The sequence below is a fragment of the Serinus canaria genome, chromosome 1A (assembly GCF_022539315.1).
Source record: "Serinus canaria isolate serCan28SL12 chromosome 1A, serCan2020, whole genome shotgun sequence".
Taxonomy (NCBI): Eukaryota; Metazoa; Chordata; class Aves; order Passeriformes; family Fringillidae; genus Serinus; species Serinus canaria.
In genome coordinates, this window is record NC_066314.1 from 14647159 (window position 1) to 14659970 (window position 12812).

The 12812-nt window shown below is 44.1% G+C and overlaps 1 protein-coding gene across 1 annotated transcript in view; it reads left to right on the top strand.

The window, feature by feature from the left end:
* The first annotated feature begins 895 nt into the window (after positions 1-895).
* LOC103813714 (sucrase-isomaltase, intestinal-like) overlaps positions 896-12812 on the top strand; it is a 62227-nt gene continuing 50310 nt past the window's right edge. Inside the window, exons 1-4 of the mRNA XM_050985799.1 lie at positions 896-1010; positions 5937-6171; positions 6638-6740; positions 6828-6973. Of these exons, the coding sequence (XP_050841756.1) occupies positions 896-1010; positions 5937-6171; positions 6638-6740; positions 6828-6973 (599 nt within the window). The remainder of the gene's footprint in view (positions 1011-5936; positions 6172-6637; positions 6741-6827; positions 6974-12812) is intronic.

Genomic DNA, 12812 nt, shown 5'->3' on the forward strand with positions numbered 1-12812 from the left:
ACACAGGCCAGATTAGATGTTTTTAAATTTCCTTATCTCCCCATATTTCTACACAATAATGAATCATTTTCTCCTCAGATTTCTTTCTCCTTCTGGAACAATCCTCCCAATGTTCTAACATCCACCCCAACAGGCTGTCTCTCGGAATCTCGGGCAAACTGTTTTCTCGTTCCTTCATGGGTTTCTTCTGGGTTTTCCCCTGAGCTTTACTTTTTCTCTGTCCCATCTTTCTTAGAAATACAACAAACTATTTTGCTAGTGTCTCCTTACGGTAACTCTGTGCTGAGTTCCACAAAGGAATTCTAAATTTTAACCGGTACCGTATTTATGCCTAATCTTTGTTCAGTATTACCAGTCTACCAGCCTCACAGCCAACCAATCTGTGAGTTTTTCACTGGTAATGAGCTCTCTATTACCTCTCCTATTCTTCCCTTCCTGGATTTACCAAATCCTGCATCAAAAAGGTTTACCAGTTCCCAAACACCAGAAAATGTACCTTCTCTTTTGATCTTCCTTGTGGTCAACCTCCAAACTTCCCGAGTTTCGGGCTTTACATGTGAAATGAGTTTTACCACATTATGTCTGCTTCCCCCTTGACCAACCACTTCCCTCGCAGGAGAGTGGAACTGCAATCTTGGGGTCCACACTCGCCTCGTGATAAGATCACATCTCACACACACACTTGACCACTCTCCACTCAACCATGCGATACTCACGGCTCCTTTTTCCGCATGGGCTCTAGAACGTAGAATTTTATGATGAAAAAAAGCGGCACAGCGGCTCCAAAGACCCTTTCCCTGGGTCTGTCTGAGTTCCCTGAGAGCTCTGGGCCAGTTTTTACCCCCTCTTTGATTGTGGCTCTGGTTTAAATTTATTTTGAGATCCGATTGGTTCCATGGGGTTTCCCAACACCATCAGGCTGTTGAAATCATCGGGGCACCTCCTGAACAGAGAAGGGGGTCCCTGGACCCCTAAATGGGATCATGTCGGGATCACCAAGATTGTTATAAGTAATAAATAATAAAGACAGATCAATAATCCAGAAAAAAGGCTTTTATTTTGCAACCAAGATTTGGTCTCTGATAGCCACAATCAAAGGGACAGCATCGAGCCCGGGATCGGCACTGCGTGAACCCTGATCTGAACTCTACCGCTCCGGATCCCCTCTGTTCCCCAGCGCTGTCTCTGCCGGACTGGTTTTTATATGACTTTTCCCCCTAGAGCAGAGATTCTCCTATTCTTCTTGTTGCTTCACATAGTCATGTAATTTCCTTTTCTCTGAGCTGGGCTGGACAAAACCGTTTGTGTTTTGGGAAGTGATGAATGCTGATTGTCAAGTTACGGGAACCTGGTATTGGGATGCACACCCTTGACAACTCTGACTATCTTGATCGAGTATTCATTGCTTGAGTGTCTCTGGACTGGCCCGGGAAAGGGCCCATCTCCACACGGAGCCACGTCTTTTCTTTGCTGATTAGGTTTTTTTTCTCTTCACTGCCTTCACTCTGTGATTTCACAATTTGTGAAGCAATCTCTTTCTCTGGCTGCGGCTCGTGGTTTTAAATCTTTAAGAATGTTTTGTACAAGCACAACTTATTTCATGTATATTTTACACAGGCACGAATTATTCCATAACATATATCACACCATTGTATCCCATATCTGTGTTCTCCTTGGCCATTATTTGTGTTTTTATAGTAGTTAGGAACCCTACGGAGATTCCCTCACACTTAGTACAGTACAGACATAAAATGAAGCAGGTGACTCTTGCTCCTAAAAGATGACACCTCCCTTACCTTATTGCATATGGCCTGTCAAACAACGAAAAATGCTGATGCCTCTTACAGATCTTGGAGGAATTACTTCCTTCTCTGCTCAGCTTGAAAGGAGATGAAAATACTGCTGGCAATTTGAGGTTACCAATGTATTCCAAGTTTTGATAGAGATGGGTGATGAATGATATCTATTGTTAAAAAGCAATGTATAAATCAGTTAAAATAAGCAGCAGCACTACCACTTAGTGTTTGTCTATTATGCTTTTTAGCTACTCAAGGGGTAGCTAAAAAGCATGATAGACAAACACTATGGTACACAAATGGTTTGGGACTATGTGACAACCTTGAGCAAATTCCAGTGGAGAGTGGATTTACATACATGAGACTCACATGAGAGGGTTTTTGTGCCTGGTGGAGGGTCCCCCTTCCACTTGGCCCAGCAGGTGTTGAGCCAAGCTACACAAATGATACAGCTTGGTGACCCCTGTTTTTGGGGCTGGACACACATGGCTGTGTGTGCAAGTTCATGTGAATATTGTGTTTTGCAACTGCAGGACAAAAGCCCTCGCAGCCCTGGGAAAAGCCTGCCTCTGTCCAGCTGCTCGACTCTGACGCACACATGGGGCTGTGTGGCCCTGACCTGCAGATGCAGCTGCAGATGTTCCTCTCCACTGATGCCTGGCAGTGCATATATTTTGTTTGGCTTATCTCCTGATAGGCACTAATGTTACTTAATGAATTCATAAAAAATATTTAGGTTTTTTTTTCTTCCAGAAAGATATTCCACCTAAACCAGGTCTTACCATAGAACAAAGCTTTCACACTTTTGCTCTGAAAGTTCTTGCCATCAAGTAATTGGAAGAAAAATGTCATTTTGTAAAGGTCACAGTATCACTGTCTTGTTTTAATGGAGAATTCTTTGACTGTTTGTTTTTTCTTCAAACTTCATCTGTGCTGTAAACCCATATATGTGACAAAAGATAATATGAAATGAGAAAAAGGTAAGCAGTGGACTCCCACTGTCTGAACATGTTTGTGTCAAAAAAAAACCAAAGGTGGTCTCTGAAAAATTAGTTTTCTAAGAAGTCATGGAAAAATCACATTTTCCTCTCGAAGCTGGAATTCAGAAGTTTGGAAGAAAGTGTGTGGAAAAATTAGACTGTATCTCACCTTATCTGCTTAGATACAGTCAACGTCATGTGTAACAAATAATTTCATTAAAGATATGAATTCTAAGAACATATTTGCAATGCTTCTGATTGTGTATCAGAACAAGTGCTTATCGTGCCCCTGCCTTGTATAAAAGGCTTCAGACTGCCTGCAGAAGTCCTCCTTCAACCATGGCAAGGATGAGGAGCTTGTGTTTCTTGGCTGTTGTGCTTGCAGGTAAATACACCACATTTGTATTTTTTCCTAGGCTTCATAAGCAAAATATAAATGTCCTAATGAGAGAAGAGCTGTTAAGAGAAATTACTGTTTTCCATGGAAAAGGAGAGAACAGGCATGGCACTGACTCCACCTGAGCTGACTGTGGGAGGACAGCAGAGCTGACTTGTTTAGAAATATGCCCCAGTCCTACAGTGTACTCAGCACTTGGGCACCAGCATAGTCAAAAGTGGGATCATTCAGCTCCTGAAAGTTACCCATTGCTTTGTTAGTTTTATTTTTCTGTAATTTTTACTCCAGCACACCAGAGGTTAATTTGGTCCAGAACATAGAAAAGGGAGAATACATATTATTTTATTGCTGGAGGATGGAACCTCTGCAGAAAATGCCTTTGAAATGTACAGATGAACCTAAAATGTAAAGACTACTGCTATTAAATGAAAAACTGTGTGGTAATACTTCAATTCCTTCCTTATGCCTTAAATTTAATCTAATTTTTCAAAATTACAGTGAAGGTTTTTAAAAATCAATGAGGATTATTTTTCACCTATATGCTTCCAACTGCCTTGCTTCAGCTTCTGTTCCCATGGAAATTATCATGGAAAAGCAGCCAGTAGCCATAGTTATTGCTATATATTCAACTGCTTGTTTGGATTTCGTCTTCTTTGTATGTTTACAGACATGGGCTGTAAATACAGTGAAAATTATGGCTTTTAAATTATTTTTAAAAGTAGGGAAGGAAAATTGTATCTTCCCACTTGCTGCTATCACATTTGTACTACAATAGAAGTAAATCCAGGAACAAGGGATGAACAAGGTTGCAGCCTTATTCAGCTGCTCACACCTGCATGTCTTTGCTTTTAAAATTTGCTGGAAAATATAAGCTTTGCATTAATGGGAGAAAAAATGGAAGAAATTTCTTGGCTCCTGCTGCAGGACTGTTTTTTTTCCTTTGAACTAGCTTATTCATTTGCAATCTCATTCATAAGAAGTATTTTGAAAGTATTTTACAATACAAATCAGTTCACAAAAGTCTCCCACAAACCTATCCTGTGTAAAATGACACCACATTAATAATCTGCTGTAGTCTGTTCAGTCGTACTCTTCTTGATTTAAGCAATGAAAACACTAATGCTGCATTTGACTCTCATTAGAAAACACACCCCAGATCAAAATGAAATGTGATGGCTTTTGTTTATTTTGTGCTCCAATAAGAAATAATTGCAGGATTGCAGAAGGATGCTCATATTCTCATATGAGAATGATATTGCTCATATTATGCTTTGGATGAAGAGGATAAGAATTTATAGCTTTTCTATGTGATGTATCATGAGAGGTGAATGCTGGACAGAGAGCAGTCAGCCTGTGGGACCTGACTCTCTGCCCTGGAAAACAGAGGTGGAAACCAATCCTGCCTGGCCAGCAGCTGGTGAAGGTTAACAGCCAGATAATTCCTGTTAATTCCAGCCTCTAGAAGATGATAATGAGGCACTGTGGCAGCAAGCAGCGAGCTCTGCTGAGCAGCCTGGGAGCATCAGACCTGAGCGTCAGATGTTCCTGTCTAAAAGGGGCACGAGAGTTTTCTCAAAAAAAAAATGTAGGTGGCACTCCTGCTTTTCTGTGTTCATATCCCCCACTTGGAAATCAACTCTGGCATTGCAGCATGATGGCATTCTCTAGCAAAAATCTACTATTTCATTCTGTAAATTCTCCTAGTGTACATAATTACTGCTTGTGCACATCTGCTTGCAGAATTCTTTCTGTGGAGAAACCCCAACTGCATCAGCAATCGTGTTTTAGGCTTTCAAGCACACAACAGTCCACATGAAAAAAAAAAAAATGAAAGCAGAGGTATTAGTCATTTTGTAGAAAAGGGCAATTATCGTTCAAGTAGATTTAATCTTGGAATATTGCTGTAATGACTAAAATGACATAAATTAACTTCAGAATAAGTATGCTGCCTGTGATATGCCTGCTCTCTCTGAGAGTATTTACCAACAGCAGTTTGTCAGCACAGCAGGGAGCTGGTCTTGTGGTCCCCCTGCTCTTCGGAGGCTCTGAAACAGAGGGATTGCCTTGCAGCTGTAAAAAAGGGAAAATATGAAAATTTAACACCTTACTAACAGTTTTTTTTCACGATGATTCTGTGAATGACTAATATATGCCTTTTCTTTTACTGCTGCCATCTTCCCTTTACTCATAACCATACCTGTATTAACACAAACTACTAATACTATGTAGATACATCTGTTGGAAAAGAAATCCAGTGTGAACATATACTCACTATTTTTCTATTTATATCACATAAGTGCATTCTGCTTGTCACATATTTGCACCTCTATAGATAGAAAACATCTGTGTATAACATAATTATAAAGAAAACGTAACATTTCAATATTGGTAGCAGTCCTAATTGAAGACTCCCTCCTGTTCTGCCAGCCCGCAGTGTTGCTCTCACGCCTCACTAGCAGCTTCATTACCCTGCTATTTAACTTTCTATGAGTATTTCAAGCAAGTCGTGCTTCAGCTGAGCACAGGCAGCTCTGAGTGCAGAATAATGCAGAGCCACTGCCTCGCCTTGGAAAAGAAAGTGGTTGCTGCTCTTGCTCCGTTATGAGCAGACAGCTGCTCGGCTGTCATCTTAGTCCAATGGATAATGGGCACTAGCCCTAACATGGGGAGAAAGCACATCCAAAACAAAGAATAACAGAGGTTTGCGGTGCTGTGGGGTTTTTAAAGCGGTTCCCTGCGGCTCTGACGGCTTTTCCCTCGCAGCCCTAGGCGGGTGCCTGGGCTCGGAGCAGGACGCGCAGTGCCCCGGCACCATCGCGGTGCAGAAGCGCATCGACTGCCACCCGCAGCCCGGCGCTTCCCGGGAGGCCTGCGAGGCGCGGGGCTGCACCTGGTGCTCCAGCGATGTGCCCAACGCTCCCTGGTGCTTCTTCCCTGAGAACAGTCCCTACGGCTACGCCCGCAGCGGGAACGTCCAGCAGACCGGCAAGGGCTGGAGGTGAGTGCGTGTGGCTCCTCGGGCGCTGCAGGCCGACACTGCCCCACGGCCACCGCTGCCGCCCCGGGCACGCTCGCCGAAAACATTCCCCCAGCTGCTCCAATACACATGTGACAAGGAGGGAAAGGGACACCTTTCCCTGTGCATGTGCCATAGAATTGGGCCTTGTGCTCTCACCACACCTCAGGTGAGGAAACCATGTGCAGGTGCAGACACAGAGTGGTCCCTCCACCCTGGGAGCTGTGCCCCAGGAAACTACGAGGTCTCCTTTCTCTGGTGGCCTCTGTTTTATCCATTAACATCAAGGAAGACCTAAACTGACGTCAGGGATTATTTCTCTCACTGAGTCAATGATTTATTTTTAAAGAGCTGACACAGAGTAGCTGGGTGGTTCCCCTGGCCTGCCCGAGGGTGGTCTCAGCCAGTGATCTCTCGTGGTGGGCACCAGCATGTGTTTCCACTGCAGGGTCACGCTGACCAAGCGCCAGGCCTTGTCCCTCTTCGGAAGTGACATTTCCCCAATCGTCTTGGAAGTGGAGTTCCAGACCAAGGACAGGCTCCGGTTCAGGGTGAGTATTTGGGGGGTTGGAATCATTTAACCAAAGCACTGCATGCTAAGGAGTGAGCTGACCTGCCCCCTGCTCGCCTCGCTTTAGCTCTACGACCCCAACGCACAGCGGTTTGAAGTCCCGCTCAAGATCAGTGGCCCCGGGGTTACTGCTGAAGAAGCCAACTATGAGGTGGAGTTCTCTGATGATTCCACACACTTCACGATCAAGAGGAAAAGCACCGGCACCGTGCTGTGAGTACTACCCATGATTCATATTGCTTTAGTAAGTTAGGTGGATGGGGTGAGCATTCTTTCCTTGCACCCTGTTGCTTGGGTCTGTGGGACAAGGGGTCAGAATATGTGGTGTAAATGCAGATTTATGGCTTGTCCCTGAAGGACATTCATTATTAATAGGGGTATGAGCCTGTATAACAGAAAGTTCTTTATGTGCATGTATAAAAGTTTATTCAGTAAGTCAAAAACTTCTGAGGCTACAATTTCATGGCTTGGGATGCTGGTAAACTCAACTCATCAAAGCACTGAGCTAGGATTTCTGAAACTTGAGGAGTCAGGAACTAAGTGCCTGATCTCCTGACACTCTCCAGCAGGCAGGTCTAGGAAGCTCAAAGCAATGGAGGCTGTAAGCCTCTAATTTCCACTGATGTCAGTGAATGGCACTGGTTCTAGTTTGTCCCTCTGCAAAAATACCATTTTTTTTCTCAAGCTAGTACTGTAAGTTTAACTTCAGCAAAAGCTTCTCTGACTAACAAATGTCACCAGGTGTCATAAATTCCCTTTTCCTTGGCTTCCATCAACACATCTCTAGTGCATAATGCTACTTAGAAAGAGAGTCCCAATCAAGGTGCCTTCCTGCCAGCTGCTTTTGGGAATGCAGAAGTGAGCAATTTAAGGATGGCTTAACATGAGTGATGCAAATAAGACAATACAGCCTCTAGAATGGTCTGCAGATGGAACCATCATGCTGGGTTTTTAATGAGCTGACCATCCTTTTGAACTACAGTCTCATGGCATCTCTTTATACATGTCACAGTCAATTCTGTAAAGTCTTATTTATGCAGGCCATTTTAAATGAATGTATTATGCATTACTCTGATAACAAAAATAATTTAATTTCTCATTAGACTTAACAGCTCTGTGTAAACAGTGGGCTTTTGTTAAAGGTCCAGTTTTCTTCTTCTTTCTGTAAAGGCTTTTTAATTAGAATGCTGATGGAAGGGGTGAATGCATAACAAGTGCTTAGCTCATGGTCCATTCTCATTCAGTCCTCCTCACCTTCACCCAGACCCCAAGGCTTTAGCTGGGGTTGATCAAACTGGAGATGTCCCAGCAAAGGGGAGGGGCCTGCCATGGAGCAGGGTCTGCCAAAATCACAGCTCTGGTGACAGGCAGAGGAACACAAATCGGTCCCCCCTGAGCAGGCTTCCAGGAGGGCACATTCAGTGGGCCTGGGAAAGCCTCCTGCATTCCCCTCCATCTCTTTGTGCACCAAGGCCCGTGCCCAGCAGCGGCAGAGGTGTGGGTGCAGCCGTGCTGTGCTGCAGAGCCCAGGGAGGCAGAGGGCAGCCTTGGTTTGCAGCACTGGCACAGCAGCAGCAGTGATGCTCTGCTCTCCAGCATCCCTGTGGGAAATTGTGCACTGCCTCCAGCAGGTAAAGGAGTGCTCCTGAAACCCAGCTAAGCCCAAAAAGAGGAAATTGTGGGTGAATATAATGCACAAATAATGGACTTCTATTCTGCAAGCAGTGGCAAGGCTGCTCCCAAAATATTGTCACCAGCAGAGACACAGGATTTTGTGTACAAAAAAGGGAAATCGTATATTCCTGGGAATTTTTGTTTCATGAGAAATGGCACAGCCAGTACTGTAGTCTAAAGGATCCTGTCAGGGAGCCATTTCTCTCACAGCTGAATGATGTTTAGTTTAGTTGTATTCCTTGTGAGAGGAGCAAAAATGCTTCCCCTTCATTTGTTTGCCTGTCCATCCTGTCAGAGTGAGGAAATGCAGGTGCTCAGAGATAGCTCCACAGCCTGTCTTAGAGGGATTTGCAATCTCCTTAGCTACCAAAAGAGCTGTGCAGATGGAATCTTTCAAAACAGGAAAGCAGGTTATATATCCTGGCCTAAAATCTATGGTTGGCTGCATTTACTTTACTGGGAAGGATGAGCCCTCAGCAATCAGCATTATAGGAGCATTCCCATCAGTGGCTGCACTTGACTGTCTGGGTCCAGGGGTGCACTGGTGGCATCTGGCAGGTTAAGTAGATTTTCATGTTAGTTCAACCTGCCCAAAGGCAGGTTTGAATACTAAAAACCAAATCTTTTCCTTTGGGTTCCCTCCAGAAGTGGGAGCAGCTGCTCCAGGGCACCCAGGCACCAAGCTGCACAGGTGGTGGTACCAGTCTGTGCCTGGGCCAGGTTAGGGCAGGCTGTGTGGGAGAGTGTCCCTGAGAAACAGGCAAGTGCCTGACACCTGGAGGGACTTTAACCTCCTAGGTTAAGATGTGAACAGCCATGGCCGTACTGCCTCAATGAACTGCTGAGTCAATTGTTGATTTCCATATGCACACAAACACTGCTCAGAACAGCCGATGTGGGCAAGTAAAACCTCTTCAACAGGTGCTGCAGTTGCACTCCCCAGGTGGGGGGGATAATTACTTGTGTCTGCAACAAACCATGTCAGGGTTCTCTCCTGGACCTATTAAATATCTCTGAGGAAAACCTTCCCATAGTAAAGCAATTCCAGATCCTCAGAAATCTGCTTTTCCTTATGCTTCTTATCCCTTGTTAGCAGAGCCATGCTTCTGGATGACCTACCCCACAAGAAAGCCTAAATTCCCTCATGATGCCCAGCATGCTATGGCACAGCTGAAAGTCCACCTGGGAAGGAAGCAGCCTGTCCCAAGCAGAAACTCAGTGTAGGTTTGGGTTGCTGTTTCAAAGCCCACACCTGTATTTCCCTACCCTCCTTTCCGAGCTGCAGTCTGTCCTGCCATCTGTGTCTTTGTGCTGGGAGGGAGTGGGATGTCAGGCTCCTCTCTGTCTGCTTGATAGAAAACCCCATCCCCACTCTGGCACTCCTGTGCACAAAGCCCCCTCCTTGTGAGGAATGATTTCACTCCACCTTAGAAATGCTGCAGGGGAGAGGCAGAGGAGGCTTTGGGTGTGCTTTAAGGGCATTTCTCACACTCGCTGCATGCAGGGAGACGTAGCTGAGCTACCCAAGGAGGGCAGGACAAACTCAGGGCTCCATGTAATCACAATAACAGGGGAAAGGAATAAACTGTGTGAGGGGAGAGACATTAACAGCTGATTGCAAACCTCAAGCAGAGCCAGGAGCAAGAATAAAAGGCCAAGTCCTGCTACATTTTCAGCTTGCTCCAAGCTAATCAGTTGACAGCTGCTGCGTTGCCTGCATGGGGTGAAAATTAGACAGAGTCATGTAGGGAGATGATCCAGGCACTGCTGGGGGCTGCTGTGACCAGGAGCTCTTGGGCTGCCTCCCTTTGTCCTCCCAGAAATGCTACTTGGCTTACTCCCTCTTACTTTTCTCCTTCTCATCCACTGCTGTCCTGTTCTCTGTCCCATCCCATCCTGCCTCCTTCTGCTCTTCTTTTCTCCCTCTCCAATGCTCCTGCTGTTTTGCCACTAGCCAGGGACGGTCCTTTTCTGTGCCAGTAGCTATCCAAAGCCATGGGGGTAAAGAGATGCCATGTCCACACATTCTCTAGGGAGATGCCAGGGGGATCAGATGAGACACAGCAAAGCTTCCGCTCCCATCCAGAAGTCAGGTGCTTTCTGTTTTCCACAAGAAAAACCTGCATCTGATTTAAGGCAGGAAGTCACAGTTCTGAACCATGAGGGACAGGGACTAGTGCATGAATCTCCTGCCCCAGAGGAGAAGCTCCAATACTTCCATCATTGTTGAACAGTGGTGACTGCTGTGGAGACTTCTTTTTACTCCCATCATGGTTAGAAAACAATTGTTTTGGCAAATTGGTGTGGTCAGTGGAAAAATGTTATCAAGAGATTGGCTTTAGTGTAGTGAATCTTTGCTTAGGTTATCCTGGTTGATCTTGTAGCTCTTATGGGAAACTGTCCTATCGTTGGCCAGGACCCTACATTAGTAAAAACAGGAGAAAAAATACTGTGTTGTAATGAGGCAGGTGAGCAAGCTAAACAGCCTGTGGGTTGTTTTGTGGCACCTACACTCAGGTAAGGGCTCTTCTCCTTGCTGCTCCTGCCCCACTAACAGCAGCAAGCACTGGAGGAGGTAGTATCAACTGAGAGCATGAAGGCTCCAAGAAAGTGTAGATTTTCTCAAGAACAGAAAGTAAAAGGCTGGGAACTGTGTGCTTTAAGACAGTGATAAATAACAAACACATGCTTGTTTTGCAGAGTGTGATTACTCTGTGGGACTCATTGCCCCAGGGCAGCACTGGCACAGGAGGCCTAGCAGGATGCACATTCAGGCATAATAAAAAAATCATCTGTAGGAAAATAAAACCCCCAAATACTTCTGTCTCCATGCTTCACAACATCAGTTAATTCTATGAAAACAGCCAGAATCTTCCCCCATAAGCAGATTATTGCAAGACTGGCTCTGAGTGACATCTTATGCCTTCCTTTGTGATATCTGGCCTGGGCCATTGCTGGAGACAGACTGCAGAGGGATGGACTACTGATTTGATTCTCCACTTTAATACCTGACTTTTCCTTCATGATGTCACACAAATAATGGAAGGCAGAACATTTTTTTTTTGCCAGCCAGATAGGGACTACTTTCTATTAAGCGTTTGGAATACCTTGTTTGCTATTGCACTTGGTAATATACTGCACAAAAACCCAAAACCTAATCAAGATTTTCCCTAATTTCCAAAAGGCTGCTGTAGAGTTCAGCTGCCTTCTTTTATTTTTAGCATAGACACCACTTACCACGAAGGTGTTTTATATAGGCAAGGCTATTAGAATGATTTATAATGCTATTGTCATAACTGCAGTTTTGCTGAAAGCAAGGGGAGGAAATTGTATGCATCATGGATAGAATGGGTTTGTGCCTAATTTGTAAGAGCCATTATTTTAGTCTTCTAATCATTAAGATTTATGTTACCTAGGCAAGAAATATTGTAGGTATATCACTTACCAAGTGTTTTTCAGAGCAAAAATTACGCATTGTATATCCAGTGAGTTATAGGACATTTCCTGATATCACAACAATACAGTAAAAGTAAAGCAGAAATGTGTCAATAACTGTAAATATACTCTACACTTCTTTTTTTTAATGAATGTAATGTTTGTGGAAAATCTGTTGATTACTGATGCTGATTTTCTCCACCTACTTGACAAATCACCTTTAAAGTAAGATAAACAGATAAAAATTCAGTCTTGGACCTTCTGAACTCCAGTGGTATCCCAAGACTTACAGCTAATGAGGAATACAGCTGTTGTGAAACAGTGTTATGGTTTAACCCCAGCCACCTGCCAAGCACTACACAGATGCTTTCACACTCCTGACTGGAAGACGGAGAGAATTAGAAGAGTAAAAGTGAGAAAACTCATGGGTTGAGACAAGAACAGTTTAATAACAGAAAAAAAAAAGTAGGAGTAGTAGTAGCGATAATAATAATAATAATAATAATAATAATAATAATAATAATAATAATAATAATAATAATAATAATGTTGTAATTAAAAGGAAAATAACAGAGAGAAGAATAAAACCCAAGAAAGAAAAGTGATGCAAATGACAACAATTATTCACCACCATCTGAATGACACCTTCCAGTCCCTGATTAGCAGTCTCCCAGCCAACCTTCCTGCTAGGTTTAATGCTCAGCATGAAACATATAGTATGGGATATCCCTCGAGGCCAACTATCCCAGCTGTGTCCCCTCCCTGTTACTTGTGCACTCTCAGCCTCCTTGCTGGTAGGGCTGTGTAAGGAACAGCAAAACCCTGTTGTGCTAGGTTAAGAATTGCTCAGCAGTAATTAAAACATCCCTGAATTATCAACAGCTTCCAGTGCAATTCCAAAACATCGCCCCTACCAGCTGCTATGAAGAAGGTTAACTCCAGC